At 42.7% G+C, this 21,683-nt stretch overlaps 5 protein-coding genes across 10 annotated transcripts; 3 read left to right on the forward strand and 2 right to left on the reverse strand.

Annotated features, from left to right (window-relative positions):
- Window positions 1–12: 12 nt before the first annotated feature.
- On the reverse strand, window positions 13–7,651 carry LOC135503131 (PR domain zinc finger protein 15-like). The gene is made up of 7 exons (XM_064796504.1): window positions 7,566–7,651; window positions 6,909–6,995; window positions 6,451–6,541; window positions 6,000–6,162; window positions 5,581–5,830; window positions 5,229–5,423; window positions 13–5,025 (listed from the first exon to the last, which is right to left on the reverse strand). The coding sequence occupies exons 2-7, from the start codon at window positions 6,955–6,957 to the stop codon at window positions 1,463–1,465; spliced, it is 4,311 nt and encodes a 1,436-aa protein (XP_064652574.1). The 5' UTR covers window positions 6,958–6,995; window positions 7,566–7,651; the 3' UTR covers window positions 13–1,462.
- LOC135503132 (transcription termination factor 3, mitochondrial-like) lies at window positions 7,451–13,802 on the forward strand. Of its 6 annotated transcripts, none has more exons than XM_064796506.1 (5): window positions 7,451–7,527; window positions 11,329–12,203; window positions 12,487–12,554; window positions 12,935–13,025; window positions 13,305–13,802. In XM_064796506.1, the coding sequence occupies exons 1-5, from the start codon at window positions 7,505–7,507 to the stop codon at window positions 13,577–13,579; spliced, it is 1,332 nt and encodes a 443-aa protein (XP_064652576.1). In that variant the 5' UTR covers window positions 7,451–7,504; the 3' UTR covers window positions 13,580–13,802. The 6 variants fall into 6 exon arrangements, with proteins under 6 accessions (XP_064652576.1, XP_064652577.1, XP_064652578.1 ...); XM_064796507.1 differs by lacking the exon at window positions 7,451–7,527 and adding an exon at window positions 10,751–11,020; XM_064796508.1 differs by lacking the exon at window positions 7,451–7,527 and adding an exon at window positions 11,063–11,158.
- Window positions 7,798–9,976, forward strand: LOC135503134 (palmitoyltransferase ZDHHC22-like). Its single transcript, XM_064796511.1, has one exon. The coding sequence runs from the start codon at window positions 7,798–7,800 to the stop codon at window positions 8,722–8,724; it is 927 nt and encodes a 308-aa protein (XP_064652581.1). The 3' UTR covers window positions 8,725–9,976.
- A 16-nt stretch (window positions 13,803–13,818) lies between the features above and the next one.
- LOC135503136 (protein archease-like) lies at window positions 13,819–18,832 on the reverse strand. Its single transcript, XM_064796514.1, has 7 exons — window positions 18,763–18,832; window positions 17,181–17,205; window positions 16,457–16,499; window positions 15,990–16,157; window positions 15,104–15,156; window positions 14,733–14,769; window positions 13,819–14,423 (listed from the first exon to the last, which is right to left on the reverse strand). The coding sequence occupies exons 1-7, from the start codon at window positions 18,818–18,820 to the stop codon at window positions 14,322–14,324; spliced, it is 486 nt and encodes a 161-aa protein (XP_064652584.1). The 5' UTR covers window positions 18,821–18,832; the 3' UTR covers window positions 13,819–14,321.
- On the forward strand, window positions 18,461–21,550 carry LOC135503135 (uncharacterized). Its single transcript, XM_064796512.1, has 4 exons — window positions 18,461–18,997; window positions 19,588–20,533; window positions 20,771–20,880; window positions 21,104–21,550. Exons 1-4 carry the CDS (start codon window positions 18,908–18,910, stop codon window positions 21,149–21,151), a joined length of 1,194 nt encoding a protein of 397 aa, XP_064652582.1. The 5' UTR covers window positions 18,461–18,907; the 3' UTR covers window positions 21,152–21,550.
- The last annotated feature ends 133 nt before the right edge of the window (window positions 21,551–21,683 follow it).

The raw sequence follows: 21,683 nt of genomic DNA on the forward strand, positions 1-21,683 counted from the left end.
CAAACCTTTTGATACAATCAATATTTATTCAAATACATTGTAATTTTCATCAAACTCCGAACCATGAACCTATGCTGTACACTGTACAATATCATTCAACCTATACTATAAAACTTGCCAGGGGCGGGACTAATGCTTTGCGCGTGGCAAACTCATATCTGGCGCAAATTTCCAATTTATTCTGGATAGCCCCCAACCCCAAATACGTAAGACAGCACCCCTCTTATTAAAAACATGTAAAATTTCCAACATTTTCTGAACAAACTTTGCATATTCTCATGAAGTAATTATATCAACTCTTGCAGATGATATGACAAACATTTCAAACTATTTACTGATAGCTTTTGAACTCCCTCTGTCCATAATGGATTCTTCCAATGCATTAACAAGAAGAGCCCATTATACAGGAAAATGGGGGTGAATAGCTGAGACCCTAAATTTTTGAAAACATGTCACACAACCTGTTGAAGTAAACCTGAACAAACAAACAAAGGCAAACTCGCCTTGAACACATTCAATATCATAAACAACAACAATAACATAAACAACACCACAACCTCCCATAGTGTTTCAACAGAAGAATCATATAAACAAATATTCTTGAAATAGTAGTCACTGCACCCAACACAACCACCGTGAACCGTGGATGCTATTGACAACACAACCACCGTGAACCATGGATGCTATTGACAACGCAACCACCGTGAACCGTGGATGCTATTGACAACACAACCACCGTGAACCGTGGATGCTATTGACAACGCAACCACCGTGAACCGTGGATGCTATTGACAACGCAACCACCGTGAACCGTGGATGCTATTGACAACACAACCACCGTGAACCGTGGATGCTATTGACAACACAACCACCGTGAACCGTGGATGCTATTGACAACGCAACCACCGTGAACCGTGGATGCTATTGACAACACAACCACCGTGAACCGTGGATGCTATTGACAACGCAACCACCGTGAACCGTGGATGCTATTGACAACACAACCACCGTGAACCGTGGATGCTATTGACAACGCAACCACCGTGAACCGTGGATGCTATTGACAACGCAACCACCGTGAACCGTGGATGCTATTGACAACACAACCACCGTGAACCGTGGATGCTTTTGACAACGCAACCACCGTGAACCGTGGATGCTATTGACAACACAACCACCGTGAACCGTGGATGCTATTGACATTGTGTGAAATTGACAACTTAAGGGTGAATGTAGGCAGGAAATAGGTGGGAAAAGTTAACTTATATGAAATCACCAACTGGCAGTATCATGTGTCTCTACTCTCTGACTGTTATGACACAAATAGCATTTGTGATGCCTTGGTTTTGACTAACAGGTAACTCCATCTGGTATTTGGCGAGACAACCAATATCCCCACTTCAGCATCAAACCCCATAGCCAAACTGAAACTCCCCTTTAGTGTGCATCATTTAGCATCTCTTCATTCAGATTTCACCGTCACGTTATTTATACTGTTCTCAGCTTGAATGAGGGGAACGAGGATGTACTCCTGTGTCTCCACATCATGGTGAATCACATGAGTTGCTGCTCCATCCACGGCGAAATTAGGAATGTCTGTAAACGCTGCGACACTCACACCAGGATCTTGCGTATTCGACGCCAGACTCTGTAACACTTCCGCAGCCTCATGCGACATGACGTTATCAATGATGGCGGCGACATCCTGGTTATTTGGATCTTCCTCGATGACTTGGATCTCCGTGCCGCCGATGTTAATTGTCTGAATCTGCTGGAGCGAGTGAACTGCTTCTTCTGTCTGAGTGATGTTCTCAATCACATCAGTCACTTCTTCTGCAGTGACCTGATGAACCGGTTGAACCGTACTTGATGCCTTTGTATGATGAATATTGGTCCGGATCGTACCGTCTGGATTCATAACCGTACGCTGCAACGACTTGACATAGTCCGGCTGGTCCATGACGTGAACTTTCTCTGGGTGGCGCCGGCGTATATGACGCCTCATAGTATGTGTATGGCGACAATCCGTGTTACAGAACTCACAGGTGTACATAATGCCACTATGAAACACCTCGATGTGATGTCTCAAATCATACTCCTTCACAAAGGTTTTCTCACAGTCTTGACACGCATATCTCCGGCCATGCTCGTGCTCCAACTTATGCTTCCCGAGCTGTTCCGGATACTTGAACATCCGATCACAATACGGACACTGAAGTGTCCTCCCCTCCGTGTGCACCAACTGATGCTTTAGCAAGTTTCCTTTCTGACGGAAAGTCTTACCACAAGTCTCGCACGTATAAATCATCACGTTATCATGATGGAAATACTTGATATGTGCCAATACCGTATTCTTACTCTTCAACATTTTGCCACAGTGAGGACACTGAGCACCTTTTATCTTTGTATGGACAAACTGCATGTGTGTCTTCAAGGTGGCTTTGAGGTGAAATCGTCTTGCACAAGTCGGGCACTGGAACTGTTTCTCTCCGTGACGTTTCATGTGTTTGTTGAGGTTACCGACGCTGACGTATGATTTCCCACAAGTTGGACACAGGTGAGGCTGTGGATCCTCCTCGGGGAACTTATTCTGCGCTGCGTGTGAATGTTTGACGCGGACAACCGTGCCATCTGGCCGTTTACACATATGGTACCCATAGTAATCTTTTCGATGGAACATCTTGTGGCAGTGTTCACATTCATATTTCGGTCTCGTGTGAAGGAGTTTATGACGGTCTAGATATCGGACATCGCGGAAGACTTTCCCACATGTTGGGCATGTGGTGTCGGACCACTCACCCGTACAAACTTTTGTATGCTCTTCTAGAGCGTGCATTGACCTATAGGGGCGCTGGCAGCTCCCACACTTATATGGTGTCGAATGCTCCAAAGAGTGCTTGAAAAACTCATTCACGTTGAAGAACTCACTATCGCAAACGGTGCACTTCACAAACCCTTTCTCTTGGATCGAAATGCGAGCTTGGCAAACAATCTCGTGCATCTCCAAATCTAGTTTCCGCCCGAATGATTTCTTGCACATTTTACATTTGAATTTGTCCGAATGGGTGATCATATGGCGGTCCAGATGTTCTTCCTTTGTGAAAACTTTCTGGCAGACACGACATTCAAACTTCACCACTTGGTTGTTGTCTTCATCTTGCACTTCTGCTTCGCTGTTGCTTGGCGACTTTCCGGCGCATACGTGACCTGTCAAGGTCATCTGCGTGGAGAACTGTTTGCCACAGCCCTCACATCTGTATTTCCCTTCATGCCACACCATGTGGTTCTTGAGCTTTGCGTCATCACTGAAAACCTTTGAACATTTGGAACAGGCGTGAATCTCGACATTCATTTCTATCAACTGTTCTGGGTAACACTTATTCAAATGCTGTAACAAACTTTGTTTCCGAGAGAACGATTTCTCACATTTCTTGCACACCAAATCCCGCGTGTGGCCAGTCATGTGACGGAATAAATACTTCATGTTCCTAAAGGTGGCGCCACATATGTCGCAATGATGCAGAGCAGACGGTGCGTCTTTCTCAGCAAGACAAGTGTGCTTTTCCAAAGTCTCCTTTCGCATGAAAACACGAAAACATTTCTGACAGTTGAAGTTCTGGGAATGGCCAATATAATGCGGTTCAAGATTCTCACGCGATTTGAACAGCTTCCCACAGTCTGGACAAGAAAAAAAACCATCGGGATTTGGCATAAGATTTTTTATTCTCGAGCGACACAAATGTTTTTCCAGTTGCTCCTGTGTGTCAAAGAACCTCCGACAATCCTCACAGAATTTCTTCTCAGCATGTTTTTCCATGTGCGCCTTGATGGATTCCAACTTGGTACAGCAGATCTCACAGAAACCACACTTGAATGCTTGCACACCAGATTGAGTTTCGTACAACGCGTATCGCCCATCCTCAAACTTCTCTTTGAACATAAGGTCTTCAAGTTTTCCCTTTGTTAATAAACGTTCTGTTTTTTCTATGTCGTCATCCATGATGAAACCAACGCCAGAACTGGGGCGTACTGTGGATTCCATCACAACTTCCATCTTGGAGGAGTGCCCCGATCCGAAACCATTCTCGCCTCCTTCGTCCTCTGCACCAGTTGGTGGAACTTCATCACCCTCAAGGGCCTCATCATCCCCAGACGGGGTATCAAAGCTTACACCCGCAACTGCTGCTGCCGTTTCCATCTTCTCTGTATTATTGCTATCAATCTCCGTAGCATTCAGTAGTGTCTGTATGACATCTGCCTCAGCCTGCGTCAGCACCCCTGATTCATCTCCATGTACCAGAACCTCCACATCACCCTTCTCAGACACATCATCCTCCACTATCATCTCAGACAAGCTACGCTCCTTCCGATCCTTGTACGTATTAAAGCCTGCCAAAGCTTTGAAATTTGTCTGTTTGCCGCGTGTATGATATTTATGTCGACGGTCAGACATCTGCCTAGCATCCGCTGTATAATTAGAATCATTGCTCCCCTTCCTTTGTCGTTTCTTTGGGGACGACTTGACTAATTCGATATAGGTCGTCTTTGAACCATCCAAGACCACATGATGAGTGCTACTTGGCTCCGGCTCCTCATCTGATTCTTGCGACAACTGGTCAAGCGGCGAACTCAGCATCTTCTGGCCAATCTCGGTGTCCTTGTTCAGACGATGAAACAGTTTAAAATGGCGATTCAAGGCCATCTTTTTGAAGAAGCGTTGCTTACACAGTTTACATTTGTACGATTTCAAGTGGGCCTGCACATGTTTTGCTAAATCTTGACTTGTAGCAAACCAAGCGTCGCAGCGCCGGCATTTAAACATGTTGCCATCGTAGATGCTTTCGCTGAAGACGACCATTTGGCCTTGATCCGGGTTAACAAGGAGAGAGGTCCCTGGTGTAGGCGATACATCAGCTGTCTTTGGAGCCTCGTAAACATCTTGTATGGGTGTCCCAGGTTCAGGTGACGCAGTGGAGATGATCTGGTGGTCTGGTGTTCCGAACGGACTACCAGCTGCATGTGAAGCTGAAATGAAATACTGATTAGTCGAGATTGTTTGTGAAATGTTTGACGAGACATATTGATCAGTAACAAAAGATAAAAGGTCATCTACAATCATGGCTCAAGTCAGTCCACATGGGCTTGAGATGGAGCCAAGGCATGTTCAACATTCTATTATTCCACGCTGCAGAGATTCAAAACTGTCCATACATTCAAACAACACTTACCCACACTCCCAGGTGTGGAGACAAACGTAGCCACAATGGTTTTCTCTGGCGTTTGTAGAATCTGCTGCATGTTGCCCCTCAAGGGGGTCACCTGCTCCTCTGGTAGAAACATCACTCGCACTTCCTCCTGGTCCTCCATCATCTGAATGTCAGGCGGATTTTCCTCATAGTTGGCAATGTTCAACGACACAAGAGCTGAAATTGAATAGGGATTTATCATTTCCACTAACTAACGTGTATCGTCAGTAAGGTTGAAAGAAGGCCGTTTAAAGTAAAGTATACGGTCCGATTTCATAGACTGGCCTCACAATAATACTTATTCTCACCAGAAAAACGTATTTTCTCCACATACCTCTGACAGTCCGATCAGGGAGCGTGCTCATCCCTATCTTCTTCGCATAATGTGGTGCGTACCAAACGCGGAGCTCCTCACCAATTTGGATTTCACGCGTTGTATTGTAGAAGAGATCAGCGCCAATCTGGAACACCATGCAGTTCTGCTCCACCTGGGACCTGGCCGTCTGTACCAAACATAACCAGTTGCATTCATCTTCATTGGATGTGTCGAGACTGACTGTGCATGCATTTCCACGACCAAACACCTGGAACAAGAACAAACTTCAAATCAATCTAGAACCGGATACTTTGTCTAGCAACAATAGTGTTTCAGTCAGGATTGGGCTACACAGTTCTGACAGTTAGATATTGTCAACAGCTTGGTCTTCACTCGTCTTAATCAATTTATTGTATGCTGTCACTCTTAACACTCACCCGCAGCATGAACCCATTGGGGATATCAAGTTCCTGTGTAGTCCTCTTGGCTTCTAGCGGGCCAAACCTCGTCTTGGCTGCGATCACTGCCTTACTGATGACCCTGATACACCCATTGAGCTGCTCAACAATGTCAAGGTTACTAGGCAGAGACAAGCGAGCCCTGAAAGTAAAAAAAAATTGAAACATTAAGTTCATTTTTCAAACTCATAAGTGACCCAGGAAACAAACTCCAACTTAGACCAGCATAAAAATATTAGACCAAGAATGTCATCTTGGGATAATCAGTGTATCGGGTGAACAGTCGGTACGATTGAGTCACAACAATTCCAAAAAACTCTAAACTAAATGTTGTTCACTTTTATCAAGTCAGACACGGTCACAAAGATAATGAAAAATGGCAATGAGTTTTAAATTCAGAGATTTTCTGCACAATTTGACAATTACATACCGAGAGATTGTCTTCTGGATGCTGGTATCAAGTTGTTCGACTTTGATCTCTGGACACTCTTCTGTTTCATGGTCACCGCCGCAAACATCACCTGGAAAACAGACGACACAGAGCTTGAAGACTCATGATAGCTGCAAACGATTCTCTTGATAGCTGGGAACTATTGATTCTCTTGATAGCTGGGAACTATTGATTTTAGAAGTCAAGTGAAGTCCTTTTCCTGCCACACAAGTATTCGTCAGAAGTCCATTTTTGTGGGATGTGAAAATTTACCTACAACAGTTCTTGTTTTATCTTAAAAGTTCAATATAAGACCAAGATGGTTCCATTGTAACCACTGTTGTAATGTCGATAAAACTAAGTGACATTATGAAGAAACGATAAAAGAATTTGACCTCTTTTAATTATCATGACGACTTGAAATAGAGGAGTTTAGATTGAGGTGATGGTCTACTTACACGTGATCATGTCCACATCCCGTGAAGCTGTTTCCACATCAGTTGCCATGACACAATCCCTACGAAGGAAGGTCCCACAGCTGTTTCCTGAAATGACAATTTGAAACCAGTCACGAGAGATATCATAATGTGGCGACTCGCATCAGACTTGATCACATCTTGGCCGAGGCCATAATTAACAAGTCGAAGATGATGATGTTCAGACTTGATTCCATGGGCAGGCATGGGCCATGCACAGCAATCAGCATGCCATTGATTGATTGAAGCAAGGGTCAAACTCAGGCCGGATTTATATAACAAATGGAGACAGCAAACTTTACCGAGTCAAAGGTGACAAAAGATGATTACACCAAACCATATAACAAATCCAATTAATTCAAAGTCATATTCCTTATTTACAAAATGTGGTTAAACATTATCAAGCAATGCTAGTTAAACCTGTTTTATGACAGGCAAGACCCGTTTCAGCTGGAGTCACCTTTTTCCACTATGCTAAAATGGCGATTCTAAACGGAGGACGACGCGAAAATGGCGGCATCTGGAAGGCAGCCAAAAATCCGATTTGTACAAAAATAAGCCGTAGCCAAACAAAATGAATGTCACTAAATACTGCAGTAAGGTACGAAGTACGACTTGAAAACAATCTAGATACTTTACCTTTCTCTTTAATTGGAGTATTTCCTGTTTTTTTGTGTAGATTGTCGGATCCCGTTTTTCACACGACCAAACCGGAAATCGAAGAGAGCATGCGCATAATTGTCTGTTTACTTCCGGCATTTTGACATGTTTTGGCCTGTGTAACATTCTAAACTCGCTGTTTACTCGGAAATCCGCTGGTCGATTTCATAACTCAGACACTGTACATGTCGAATTAAAGTCAAACTTCAAAATGTCGGGTTTAATGGCAAAAATGCGACAAATTCGGGAGCAGCATGAACAATTTCGTATAAGTGGAATTTCTGGGATTGAACTTCAAGATGCCCAAAAAGCTGGCATGAGAAAAATTAATAGATTCGGAGTTTCTTACTTTCTCACGTTCGATACAACTGCCCTGCTTGTAGCAACGTTCATAACAATACCTGAACTGCACAAGAACAACACCGATGAGATTCCAGTCAGGATGTTTTTGTCCATTTTTCTCTATTTACAAATCATGATAAACTTTTACATGATCGCTGTAAAATCCAAGCTGGACCGTTACCCGGGCTCTGGAAAGAATGGCTTCATCCCAATGCAAACACCACAGAACGAGTGGAAACAATGTAAACATTGCTTGATCAAGACACCTCCAAGGGCGCATCATTGTCCCATCTGTAACACTTGCATCCTGAAACGTGACCATCATTGTTTCTTTGTGTATTCGTGTGTCGGATTCCACAACCAACGTTATTTTACTGTCATGCTGTTCTATGCTACACTTGCAGGTTGGTACAGTCTATATCTCCTGCGGAACTACCTAGAAACTTACTACATTGATCCTTTCAGTGGAAACTTCTATAGGATAGTCGTCCCTGTTGCAGTGTACGACTGGTGGGTTGGAAGAATATCGTTTGGGGTCTTCCTCTTAGCAATGTTTCTGTACTGCGTGATATTCAGTGCTTTGGCTGCCACATTCTTCTTATCGCAGCAAGTGATCTTCACAGTTTCTGGCCGAACAAGTTACGAGTTTCAGAACAATATCACAAAGTATTCCCTGGGACCTTTTGACAATTTAAGGACTGTCTTTGGATCATTTGGTATATTGAACTTCCTAATGCCTTGTCCTTGGTTGAAGAGTGACGGAGATGGTATGACCTGGAAGAGCAAGGGGATATGACAGTAGCCATGGTAACCATTGCTACTTGAATATTGTGGAGAAGCTGCCTTTCTCTTCATTTGTACATCATGTATTTCTATTTGTTTCTGTGATGATTGAACCATATTCTTGACTTAAAGCAGGGAACAATTGAGGTTCACTTGTACTACTGATTATTCTCGTCATCAAATCAGTTCAAGCCTTACCTATGATGTGTTGTTTAGCCCATATTTAGAATTGGGTTACCATGGTTAAACACCATTCATAATATGGTTGGATTATGGGCCTTTTCCAAGAGACTTTTACGAACTCAGTCTGACATTACATGTACTTTGTTTACCAGAAGACTACTTACAAGTTACTCTTATTGCATGTGTAATCATTTTTATACTGTTTGGTTGTTTTTGTATTCATAGTTTATGGATATCGCTATTTAAATTTGTGATCTGTTCACATAAATCATTCAAAACCCTTCATTGACAATCAGTCTCTCTTTGCAGGATTGCTTCTTGGTTCTGTTATCTATTCAGGTACCCTAGTTTGTAACATACCAGTACTATTTCTGTTCTGTTCAAGTTACTTTTATTATTCTTCCTAGTCATGATCTCTACATATCATTATGTATACAATATTACAATGCTTTATGGGCCTGAAGATCAAACCTAGTTTTATTGTTCTTCCTAGTCATGATCTCTCACTGTCATTATGTATACATATTACAATGCTTTATGGGCCTGAAGATCAAACCAGGTTTTTGTCAGACTAGTGTAGAAAACCAATGAGTAGGTTGTTGTGATTAGACAGGACTAGAATCACAGGATGTTTTCATGGTTTGATATAGTACGCCATCTAACTAAAAATGTTGTTAATTGGCTATTCATGTATTGATCTTTTGATGTGATTTGTAATGCCTATATTTTTCAGTCTGGAAGTGGATGGATTTCCATACCCACTATGTGGATGTCCATACACTTGGCACTCTTCCATACTGTTTACAGTAGGTACTGCAGCAAAGGCTAGGACTTCAGTCACATTGATGTCATCACTGTCACTAATGTCAGTAATGTTGTCTTACACTGCCAATCATACAGGCATCTATGTACTTATACACAATATTTAATCACAGTATTAGACTTTTTGATTTTTTTTAAAAAGCAATTAACTGGCTGTTCTGAACAGAGAAGTTGTCAATATCCTTGAATTTTTTTTTCGGTAACCATCCCTCATTTTATCAAGTTTGGCAAGAATAGAATCTCAGTCATGTGAATAAAATGCTTGTCTTTCTAAATGTCTGCCTTGATATGTTTTTCTGTGATTTTGAAATGGACCAAATCTAAAAGTATCTGGATGGAAGTTTTGCAAATTTTTTCTGCCCACAACCCGCCTCCCCTCTCACGAGACCCCGAGGCAGTCAGAGTCCAGTCGTAAGAGGGCGGGATCATCCACTGTCCATAGCAGAGCCTCTGAACAATGAAGGAAATACTGTAGGCCTTGGGCCCTACAAGTCTGACTGTGGCCATCGAATCATATCGATAACTTATTAAAATCAGTTGAGATACACTGGAATGGATCAAAATAATCCCTCCCCATAACGGATGAAGACCAGGGGACAGGGCAAGGATGCCTAATCCACTGCCTAAGGAGTTATCAATGAATCAATAAGCCCATAGCTTGTACATTGTGGCCACCTTGTCCTTGATTGAAGAACCTGGGTGCCTGAATGATTTGTGAGGAAAATGACACCACGTGACCATGATCAGCCAATCAAACTCCGAGAATTATTCTAAGCGTCAGTTCAGTTTGGGAATTATAAATTCGCCATTGGCCCAAGGCATCAGCCCTTGTGGAATGACACAATCTTTGTTCAGGTAACCTCGACCCTATCCGCCACGCAGCGGAGGGTCGAGGAAGCCTCGCTTTGGAGACGAGCCATAAATTTTCTTTCAGTACATACAATGGATGTACTGTCATACCGAGCGCTCTGGTATTCCAGATTATTCACTGGGATCAAGGTTACCCACCCTACAGGAAACACATGTCCGGACACCGGACGCTTACGCCCCCAAATCGAGTTCATGACGAGTGAATTGCCGTCAAGTACCAGTCTCTGCAATGAGTGGAGAGTCTAACACAATGTTGGTGTAAAAACAAAATGGCAGCTTCCATAAACCACGTGACCGAATGAAATTCACCTTTATTTTCATAAATATCTCTGTCGTAGATAAAGAAATAGCAAGTGTAACGAGAAGCTTACATTTAGTTACATGTTTACCACAGTCTCAAGATTGTTTCAGTCATAGAAACTTCATATTTTATGGTAATTTTACCTTCAACGTTTTAGCCTATGCCATGTACAGCATGTGTGCACATGTGTGATGCATAGTGAGTGAATACAAGTGTGGTGTGGAGGATCCTGGCCCAAGAGCCAGTCAAAGCGATGGTTTGATGCCTGTTGGTAAACGTAAACTATTGGCCCGCCCCTCATCCTTGGCCCAACTAGTAGCTCAGCTCTCGCAGGTGGTCGACAGAAGTCTGAAGAAAACTGCCGATTGTGCCTGTGCCGTGGTGCCGATTGAACGTCATTAGGAGTATTGCTCTATTATCACAGTCTCATTGTTCTTTCAGGTGGGACACTGGAGTGAAGATGATACGAACAGCAACCCTTGTGAGAACTGCTGTGACAATATGCAGGCAAACCGCTGGAGTCAAACAGTTGTGCCTGGTGCCAGTCCAATCCAGTCGCCAGATACCAGTCCAATCCAGTCGATATGCCTCAAGCAGTGAACCAATAGATGAGGCTACAGAAGGCGTAAAGAATGAGGAATATTTCAGGAGATTTGTCAAAAATAGAAGATTTGCTGACAAATCTGAGACGACATCTCAACTCGTATCCAAGGGAGATGATAGAATAGTTGCCGATACTGAAAATAGGGGGAGCCACATTGAATCCGAAACTATGGCGTCTCTCGGCGAGTCAGGTGGGGATGCAGCCCTGACTACTGCACAAGGCATGGAGGTTATAAAACCAGAGAATTCCCCGGCAAGAGACTTTGGAGAAGACATTGATTTAGACCTTACAAACATCCGTCCTGTTTTGAAACAGGCAGGGAATCTTGCTGCTTATGTGAACGAATCAGAAACTTTACAGAAACTAATCAAAATCGGCGTCGATTTGCACGCAATTGAAAACATGAAAGAACGTGAAGGTGCTGATCTTATTCTACAGGTAGATTTTGAAACGGACGTTAAGCCTCGTCTGTTATGGCTTCACAGTATTGGTGTCCCTAACAGAGGACTTGGAAAAGTGATCACAAAAAACCCAACAGTTTTAGGTGCAAGTTTGGACAGTATGAAGGATAATGTTGCCTATCTCGAGTCAAAGCGATTTGATCCTGAATCGATTGGTAGGATCGTGTACAAGGCTCCGAAGTTTCTGACTATGGACGTGAAACAAGCAGATGGGAAACTTGGCTTCTATCAGAAAGAATTTAGTCTTACAGGTAAGACAAAGCTGTGACACTACGACTTGAACCACAGCTGGCCCCATTACTTGTGATAGATCATGGTGTGCTACCTGGCCAAATCAAAAGCTCCACATCAAAGGATATTTTTCTGATCACAGTTTAGGGTGCTACAAAGTAACTTAGGTGTGTTATTTGCAGTTGTGGGGATTAAGTTGAACTGGTCATAGCTTTTAACTGTTTTAGCTTAAATGTGCTTTAAATAGCATGGCTGTGCTTCCTGCTGGACAGTCAACAACTTATATCTTTCAATTGTTTTCAGGACCTGAGGTTCGCACCGTTACAACAAGGCTTCCAAAACTGATAACGTTTCCAATCTCAACTGCAAAGGTACGTCCTAAATATTCAGAGAGAATGAGAAAGGCCTGGGGCAAAGTTCTCTGAAGACATTTCTTGTGTGCTAAATATGGTACACATACACTCACTTCGTGAACCTGTGGCTCATCTATTGGGACAGTTCATGAGCAGACATGTCAGTTGCATTGAATGAAGTCAATGGTTTAAGAAGTTCAATGATCAATTGCCTGAAGCAAAAGGGGAGTGCATTAGCAGCAGCAAGTTCACTTGATAACATAAATGTTCTCATCGAATGATTGAGGCTTACTTCAACAGTGTGATGCCCACCTCACACATCACATGTCCTCTCGTGTTCTGGGGTCCTAACACCCAGCATTACACCCTAGTAACTTAAACGGTCCAAATTATTTCAGTGGTGCAAGTACACATTGAGGGAATTCCTTGGTTTCTCGGAGGCTGAGGCTAAAGGCATGTTCATTGCGAACCCAAAAGTCCTGCTAACAGGTAAAACAATTAAGTACATTTGTTTCGGACACACAAAAACAATCTGTGCTCAAGACAGTGGTGGACAAATCTGTCCCTGGATGTGCCTTGGTATATGGTGACAGCAGTTGTGCAACATTGGTGCTTCTTGGCACAGGTTGCTCCAATCTTCAGACACCCAGAATGTATCCCAAGTCGATCTCTCAAACTCGGCCGAGAAGTCCGCATGTTAACATCTTCCATACAGACCAAAACATTGCTGGTTTTATGTAATCTATCGTGCTTTTCCGTTAATTCCAGATAAATATCGCTTGATGGCGATGTTTGATTATCTTTACCACACGATGAACATCCCACACAAACAGATGGCAGAGTGGCCGCAGATATTCCGCACGCGAGTGAATATCATCAAGCAACGCCACGGATTTCTCGACAAGATCGGAAGGGCACAGTATGATCCGACCAAGGAAAATTACGTCTCGCTGCATAAACTTGTCGGGAATGATGTGACGTTTTGTAAAGAGACTGCAAAGCGACCTTTGTCAGAGTTTAATGACTATTTGAAAAGTTTGTGATTGTTAGCCGCTCCTTCTCTCAGCATGGAATGGCGATGGGAACATTAGTATTCAGATAGAAAAAAGCTATTGCATCTCCAGACTCCTCTCTCTCATTTAAAAGAAAGTGACGTCATGCATCTCCAGACTCCTCTCTCTCTCATTTAAAAGAAAGTGACGTCATGCATCTCCAGACTCCTCTCTCTCGTTTAAAAGACGTCATGATTTGTGAAAATGTATTCAAAGTAAGAATAAATAAGTTTGTTACAAATCACACGATTTATTGTTTCTCCTTCAGATCTGCCCACAGGCAAATGTTTCCGTCAGAGAATCTATGACAGAGGGGATTTGGCTCTCTTAAACAAAACTTAACTAAAATGTGCATTGAAAGCCTTGGACTGAGTGTGAGTGGTGATAAAATGAATTACACTGTGGTTTGTTACTCACATAGGTGATGATCAAGTGCACAATCTTCTTCAATTGGTTGGATGTCCAGTGGATGGCAAAGAGCTCAGTAAACTTGGTCTGCATGAAGCTCCACAGTCCGAGACAAGTTCACAAACTTTCAGATATGTCTCTTGAGGCTAAGGAGAGGCAGGTGCCCAGGACAAGCTGCTGACGCATTGTCAATAGCATTGGAAACTGGAGAGAAAAGTCAAGGAGGAAAAGTCTTATACTAAGATCATCATTCTTTGCAAAGCACAACATGATAGATGTATCAAACAGTCTTGAGTTCGTCCAACAGAAGAGACACATCGTCTTGCTAAACGTCCACAATGACAAAGAGGTCAAACTTTCCTTTCCCTTCAACATGATCCTCCTGGATTTGGATATTTGAATATGTGATCGCCTTGACTTCACAGTTCTGGAATGAGATCAGACAAAGAGAACATGAGATCAAAGTAAAGATATCAGCATGTTGAACGGCTTTTAAAAGTTAACTACACAGAGACTCATCTTCGAAGCAACACATCAAGTTCTCACTCTGTTCCGGTAAATGTTGTACAAAATGCAGTTGTCACCAAAGTTCAACAAGGTTTAGGCTGCTTCTTAGGGAAACCGTTGTCATGCTCTAGTCTTGCCCGCTATACTGGGCAATCTCATGTCCTCAGGTGGTCTGCCCTTACACTGTTTGATTCTGAATGGCACTGCTGATAAATACTTTCACACTTACCTGTGGATGTTTTCCTATTTGAAACTCTTCACCGTACCTGAAGGGACAGAGGTTTCAGATTAAAGTATGCTTCACCAGAGCTCAACAGAACCTGAGGACTGACAATGAAGTCATCTTGAGCTATCTTCATCACAGAGGTTAAACTGTATTGAAGCAACATCAGTGTCCTTATATTAGAGAAAGTGGTATGGTATGGTTTCATTAGACTTGGTATCTGTTGCTTTAACTGAGATATACCAGTAGAAAGAATACTGTCTCATCTGCCTTGAAAGTTCTTGACCTTCTCTTTGATCTGCAGCCTCAGACAAGATATTCAGGCAATACATGTACAGCAAGTCTAGCAACTTGCTTATCGCTGACACAACACCTACCCTTTGGCTTTAATTCTAAAATTTTCCAGATCAAATTCTGTTATTTTTATTCCCTGAAATGAAAAAAAGCAATAAAAGTTTATTGGCAGCAAGAAAGGGGGGGGCATGGAGTCAATAACCAATGTCAGAACGTCAACTGCGTAACAATCATTGAAAAAGATATCAAGAGTCCCAGGATTTGTTATAGGCCTGTCATTCATTGCACAGGGGCTTGACGTGCTCCAACTCCAAGCCCCAGTGGTAAGGACAGAATTCTGGTCACAATCTTCCCGCCCATTTTCAAATTTGGTGGCAAGAAGAATGAAACATTGTTTTTAAACTATTGTTCACAGAGCTCTCTCTAATCATGCGATACACTTTCCCTAAAATTAAGTCATGTATCTTTTCCAAAGCCTGAAATTTCTCTTAAAAATTAGTACTATCTTTCGCCACTGGAGTAATAGTGGCAGCACCTCCTGGTCTAGACGCAAGGACCCAACGCGCCGCGTAGCGGCAAAACAGCGAACCTAGCGAAACACAGTGATCTCATTGAGGACCCAACGCGCCGCGTAGCGGCAAAATAGCGAAGCTAGCGAAACGGGTCACCGTGATGGACTTATTAGCGCGATTATGGGGTTGTAACTATTTTGCTGTATATTGTCAGGAGGAAAGAAAAGCACCCGACCTAACGCCAACCTATTTGTGTAAAGTGATAATAAGAAGGTATATAGTTCAGGAAATGTTAATAAATAATCATTCCTTATCGTCTTTTGAGAACATTTTTAATTGTAAAAAGTATATGCCCACCTCACAGACTGACAGAGTCTCTGTAATGGTCATTTTTATCACAGTAGTCTCGCGCAGCCAGTTGCGAGTCCAAAGGGTAGTCTGCTGCATATCTACTTACTTTACAAATAAAATAATCCCCCGACATTAGAAATAAAGCCTCATCCAAGAAATGAAATAGTAATCCAATCTTGTCATCAGTGTCTGGGTTATTCACTTCAAACTCGACTTCTCGTTCAACATCGATGGTTGCCAGATCTGTCATGATGCCGAACATACCAACAGCACTCTGAAACATTTAGAAAGCTGGATCAACTTTTTGGAAGGGCATAACTGTCCTAAGACAGTCAAACCACTTTCATCTGTACTCATTCGGTGCAAAAACAGAACACAAAGGAGGCTGTTTACAGTTTCCTACTCCTCGGGGTCGTAACAGGGGCAGAGGGAGCAACTGTTTCCCAGACATCTCAGTCTTTAGTTCCGAGTATTGTTCCGAGGTTCAGGATGCCCCCCCCCCTGAAACAGTGAAAGCCTACACCCACCCACCATACATTAGCCCAAAAGACGTCGTTGCTTCCAAAGCCCTACCTGTTCAAAGGCTTCTTGTAATGTGTCTCCCCATGAATGAATTCTGAAAGACAAGAATGCACACAAAATTTATGTCATCATGGCACAGGTAATAAAATCTGCAGTATGATTCGTACCAAAAAGTGTTACTCTCCAGGGGTTAATCTTCACTTGTCTGTGTTGTATACGACAATCAAGATGTACAGACCGGGGGAGCTGGCTGTACGTACCCATAAGTCTTTGCGGTAGTCTCGCGCGTACCGGATATAACCTATCAAGCTTTTCTCCTTTAGAGAAATACTGCGTTGCGCTCAACTGCCAATTATGCATTAGTCTGGTGGACACGAGGTTGGCCTTAAACTTGCTTGAAATCGAAAATTTGGACAACACACGTGTACTACAGCAAACGGCAGCATTCTGACATATAGAAACATGTGGTCTGATTCTATTTTTACTTGTCATTTAGTGATCACGCGTCCAACCTCGTATGCAGGGTAATGTGGCTTTCTCATTGGTCGAACGTTAATTTTGTTCACAGCCTTATAAGGCACTTGAGCGCAACGCAGTATTTCTCTGAAGGAGAAAAGCTTGATGGGTTATATCCGGTACGCGCGAGACTACCGCAAAGACTTATGGGTACGTACAGCCAGCTCCCCCGGTCTGTACATCTTGATTGTAGTATTGACTAAAGCATAATGATATTTATCTCAAAAATTATCAAAAATAGATAAACAATAAAACTTACTGAAAATCAGCCGGGTGATCCAGATCTGAAAGTCGTGGAGATTATAACATTATCTTTCTGTGCATTTTTTGGAAAAAAAGTATTTTGTTTTTAATCATCCTGTCCGCCTGCCTGCATCAAGCTAACTTTTTTCGAATTTCCAATCAAATATATGCAAAATTTTTGCAAGGGGGCAACTTTTGGTGACCCTTGACCTGTGACCTGGTAGAGGTCCTATCATCCAATCCCGCAATCCGGGGATTCCCCATCGTGATTTCCCCCTGCGATTCCCTGTCATACACGCAGGCGATCATTGCCACTTACTGCAGGCCCGCGCGCGAAATTTTTTTCTGCAGGATACTTCTGCCATAGTGTACATCTGACAGCCAATCAGAATTCAAGGCAAGCACGTGTCTTTGTTGACATCATCTTTCCACATGGCGCAATAATGTCAACAATGCCACGTGTTCTGATAATCTTGGAAAGAACAAGTTAGCAAATGGTTAGAGGAGTATATTAGCTAAAATATATTTATTTGCAGTATCTTAACATGTATTTTCATTGTCGAGTGGACTGTATTTATTGGACTTGTCTGTTAAGGCGCACTGTGCTCGGCAAAATAGCCGAGGTTGAATGTTTATCTGTCAACCGTGTAACTAGTTCTGCTGTATATGCATAGGTGGCGCCACCATTCAATTTTATTTTGTTTGCTTGTCAAAATGTGTTTTATACAATGGCCCTTCAACAATGTTCAAACTACCAAAATAGGCCTGATACCTTCAACAGCAGACATCGGATACACTGTCCCTTTAATAATTATCAACATTGGCAACACTGTCAGTGTCACTGCCCCTTAAAATTTCACAAATCGCGAGACATCGGATACACTGTCCCTTTAATAATTATCAACATTGGAACACTGTCAGTGTCACTGCCCCTTAAAATTTCACAAATCAATGCATGAACTGCAATGTAGGATCAGATCAGCTGATGCCTCTTTTGTACGCATAATATCATCAATTTTACAATGAATCTGTGCAATTCATTCCTAAACACTACGACACAAACCTTGAGTTGAGCATACTTGGGGTGAGACAATTATTGTCACATTCACAATTGAAGTGGCACTCGGCATGCGACTCGGTATCGTCCATTGTATTTGCATTATCATGCATAAATAAACAGTGTGACGTCAAAGATCGCGCCAATTGTGATTGGCTGTCAGATGTACACTGTGGCAGAAGTATCCTGCAGAAAAAAATTTCGCGGCCCGCGCCGACGCAATTATCTCGCTTGGCCAATCAGGAGGCGTCTAAGATCTCCAGGAAATTCTCGCATTTGATTGGTTTGGACAACCGCGGGAAATTTCGTGGGACGATGATTGGTTACCGCGTGATTGACGGCTGTGATTGTGGGCATACCGACGGACCATCGACCACGCTCAGTCGAGTCAATCAATGATCGGCGATGAAATTCCATCATATTCAGTCAGCAATTTCTCAAAATAAATTTAGCGCAAAACGATGATTTTAGTTTAAACATGATCTTGACAAAATACTCTAAAAGATAAATGCAAAATTGAGTTGATAATCATGATGCTTACATTCGTATTTTACCGGAACATTCGGATCAAAATCTGCATTATCAGGCGCTGAAGCCATGATGGAGGCCGACATGTTTTTGTCATGTGACTTGTGCTTTTAACGAATCAAATTGGTGTATTAGTACAAGGTCATGGGTCATTCAGTATGGCGGCCAAAACAAACGAATCCCTTTTTGCCGACACATCTTTTGCAAGTTACTCACAAGATGATACGACGACAATTATTTATCTGCAGGTACAGAAAATGAGCATAGTTTAAAGATATTGTGCGCGAAGTTTCATGAGGATCGGGTTCTTAATTCTTGAGGTATTGCAGAGTGAAGTTTGATATCTGATCCAAAATTAAAAATGTACAGCCTGTACTGTTTACAGCACACCACACGCCTGCTCTCGTCATGGGTGCTGTTGTATCCTGGCACCAGTGGTTTTCACTAGAGTACTCGGCCTCTCGATGTATACCAATACTATTTGACGTAGCCAAGGAATAGTCGAGGGCAAGTGGCCTGTAGGATAGGAATGGATTAGGGAAGGAGGAGCCGGCGGACTCGAGCATTGACATGTTCACAATTGTTGATGAAAGATTTACAAATGGAGGACATCTGGCCAGCTCTGGTTCAGCACATGATTGTGGTAGGCCTATACAGCTGGCCCTTGAGATCAGAGCTAGTTAGCAAGTGGTTCAGCACATGATTGTGGTAGGCCTATACTGCTGGTGCTTGAGATCAGAGCTAGTTAGCAAGCCAACAGCCAAGCCGATCCTAAATCATCATTTGTCTGATACCATCATCATTGACAGTGATCTAATAACCTTTTCTTACTTTTCAGGCCATGGTAAGAGGCACTCGGACAAGGAAGCAGTTCCAAAAGTTGCGTGATGTTTATCAGGAAATATTCCAGGAAGTTGAAGTGGACAGTCGTTGGGAGATGACATATCCAAACACCAGATTATGTCTTCCAGATTTCGATAAAAAGTCGAGGCAGAAGTCACAAGTCAGGGAAATAATGTCTCAACAATCGGGCCAAGAATTTGATCAGCTATCTGTTGTAACTGATGAATTTAGTGGCAGTGACAGGGAAGCTGATAAAGAGTTGTTACTCCTGGTGGAAACTCCTCTTAGTAATAGTGGTGTGACAGCTGATGTGTCAAGCATGGCCTCTGACAATGGTTTGGGAAGAAGACTTTCAAACACTAAGAAATTTACAAAACATACTATGTCTTCTGCTATGAGGAAAGAAATTAACTGTTCACTGGATGAAGATCTTCCTGTCAAAGAAGCGTGCCCTCGGCCAGCTCAATCTGATTCAGAGTGTAGGGAGGAAACATCGGATATATCGAGTGCATCTAATCATGAGAAAACAATGTCTACAGGTGAAAAGGGACAGTCCTCGTCATCATTCAAAAGTGAGACGGCCAATTGTGGGCGCCAGAATCCTGTGGTGGAAGAAATGAGCAACCATCAAAAGATACCAGATGCAAGTCAGTCTTTAAAAACTAGAGACACTGAGGCCGAAATATCCGATAAGAAAAATGACATTGTGGCTGTCTCAGATAAGAATTTGGATGGAAGAAATTATGTTCTTAAACCACAAGACATCTTCAGTGAGACAATACCAGAACCTGTCCATGGCATGAGTCACAGCACTCCACATCATGACCTCACCACCGTCAGTGCGCTGCCCCCTGGTGTTGACATGACCAACCAGAAGATCAATTTCAGCGAGAGTTTTGGTGATAGTACGTCGGTATGGGACAGCATTCAGTCTGCTGAAGGTATGTTTGTGAACCTCGGGGCCCTACTGTGAAATCAGTCAGGAGTCGTACACGCATTCACTCAATTCATTCCTGCAGCTTGACATTTTTTATATCAGCTGTCCCACTGGTGCAAATAAAACTACTGTTAATGTGACTTTCAGCATTACATCCGTCTCGTCACCTTCACAGTTTTGCAGCTCCTGACCAAGTTTACAGTAATCTGTTCAATATGAATTGATTCTCCCAATATTTCAGATGCAGAGATCCTGCGCCATGCCAATGACCCCGTGGCGTTGGAGAAAGTCCGAGAGAATGTCTCGCTAGAGTTACTCTGGATACAGCAAGCTATTGACAGCAGGAAAAACGTAAGTGGTGACCATATTACAAGCCTCGCAGTGAATGAGGATGGATAACATGCCATGGTTTCTGTAGCTCCCCCTGCACAGGTCAATCACTGGTCAACTTCCCAGGCAAGACTGGTACCCATTAAATGGAGTGGAGAGAAGTCTCTTCCTCAATGTCACAAGATGATACATCAGTGAGGCAAGCTTCTATAGTTCTAACCATCTTACTTTTATCTCCTTTCAGTACCTGAAGCTGAAAAAGAAGCTAGCTGGACAGGACAAGATGGATTGAGGAATGATTGATGGACAGGATAAGAAGACACCCTGTGTTATGTTTCAACTATCAGAGAAAGAAATAGTGACAATATGCTTTCTGTAATTTGGTTTTGCGCAAAATATACATCTGGCTGAGAGAAGCCGTGGGGCGTTATTGTCTGTGCAGAAACATTCAGAGTGAACCTTCGATTTTGATGTCTCTAAGCAAAGTTATCGGGCCGAGTAATGTGGTTATCAGCATTTGAGATGCTTGGTTCATAAAATATATGCAGGTCATAAGTTAAAACAAGTCTTTTGTTACAATTTCTATCTGATACTGGATGGCCTCCCATTTGCCTTTGAACTCCATCACTATCGGCCCATTCAAATATCTAAATTCAGGAATAATCTCAAAACATCCTCCAGGATTGAAGACAATGGGAGCAAATGAACTGGCACGACATGGGATGAATGTTCCCATACATATATGACAATTGAAGACTACAATCAACCTGTTGAGACTTCTTGTCATTAAATGTAGGATCAACACCTCGATGTGTGTCGTTCAT

Source organism: Lineus longissimus, chromosome 19 (assembly GCF_910592395.1).
Source record: "Lineus longissimus chromosome 19, tnLinLong1.2, whole genome shotgun sequence".
NCBI classification, from domain to species: domain Eukaryota; kingdom Metazoa; phylum Nemertea; class Pilidiophora; order Heteronemertea; family Lineidae; genus Lineus; species Lineus longissimus.

Coding starts and splice junctions, on each gene's coding strand:
- LOC135503131 (XM_064796504.1), bottom strand. CDS start 6,957: ATGGCAACTGATGTGGAAACAGCTTCACGGGATGTGGACATGATCACG. Junction 6,542..6,908: donor GGATGTGGACATGATCACGT/GTAAGTAGACCA, acceptor TCTGTTTTCCAG/GTGATGTTTGCGGCGGTGAC. Junction 6,163..6,450: donor ATCCAGAAGACAATCTCTCG/GTATGTAATTGT, acceptor TTTTACTTTCAG/GGCTCGCTTGTCTCTGCCTA.
- LOC135503132 (XM_064796506.1), top strand. CDS start 7,505: ATGTCACTAAATACTGCAGTAAG. Junction 7,528..11,328: donor TCACTAAATACTGCAGTAAG/GTACGAAGTACG, acceptor TTGTTCTTTCAG/GTGGGACACTGGAGTGAAGA. Junction 13,026..13,304: donor CCCAAAAGTCCTGCTAACAG/GTAAAACAATTA, acceptor CGTTAATTCCAG/ATAAATATCGCTTGATGGCG.
- LOC135503134 (XM_064796511.1), top strand. CDS start 7,798: ATGTCGGGTTTAATGGCAAAAATGCGACAAATTCGGGAGCAGCATGAA.
- LOC135503136 (XM_064796514.1), bottom strand. CDS start 18,820: ATGGCTTCAGCGCCTGATAATGCAGATTTTGATCCGAATGTTCCGGTA. Junction 16,500..17,180: donor GATCACCCGGCTGATTTTCA/GTAAGTTTTATT, acceptor CTTGTCTTTCAG/AATTCATTCATGGGGAGACA. Junction 14,770..15,103: donor TTTAGAATTAAAGCCAAAGG/GTAGGTGTTGTG, acceptor CTGTCCCTTCAG/GTACGGTGAAGAGTTTCAAA.
- LOC135503135 (XM_064796512.1), top strand. CDS start 18,908: ATGGCGGCCAAAACAAACGAATCCCTTTTTGCCGACACATCTTTTGCA. Junction 18,998..19,587: donor CGACAATTATTTATCTGCAG/GTACAGAAAATG, acceptor CTTACTTTTCAG/GCCATGGTAAGAGGCACTCG. Junction 20,534..20,770: donor CAGCATTCAGTCTGCTGAAG/GTATGTTTGTGA, acceptor CCAATATTTCAG/ATGCAGAGATCCTGCGCCAT.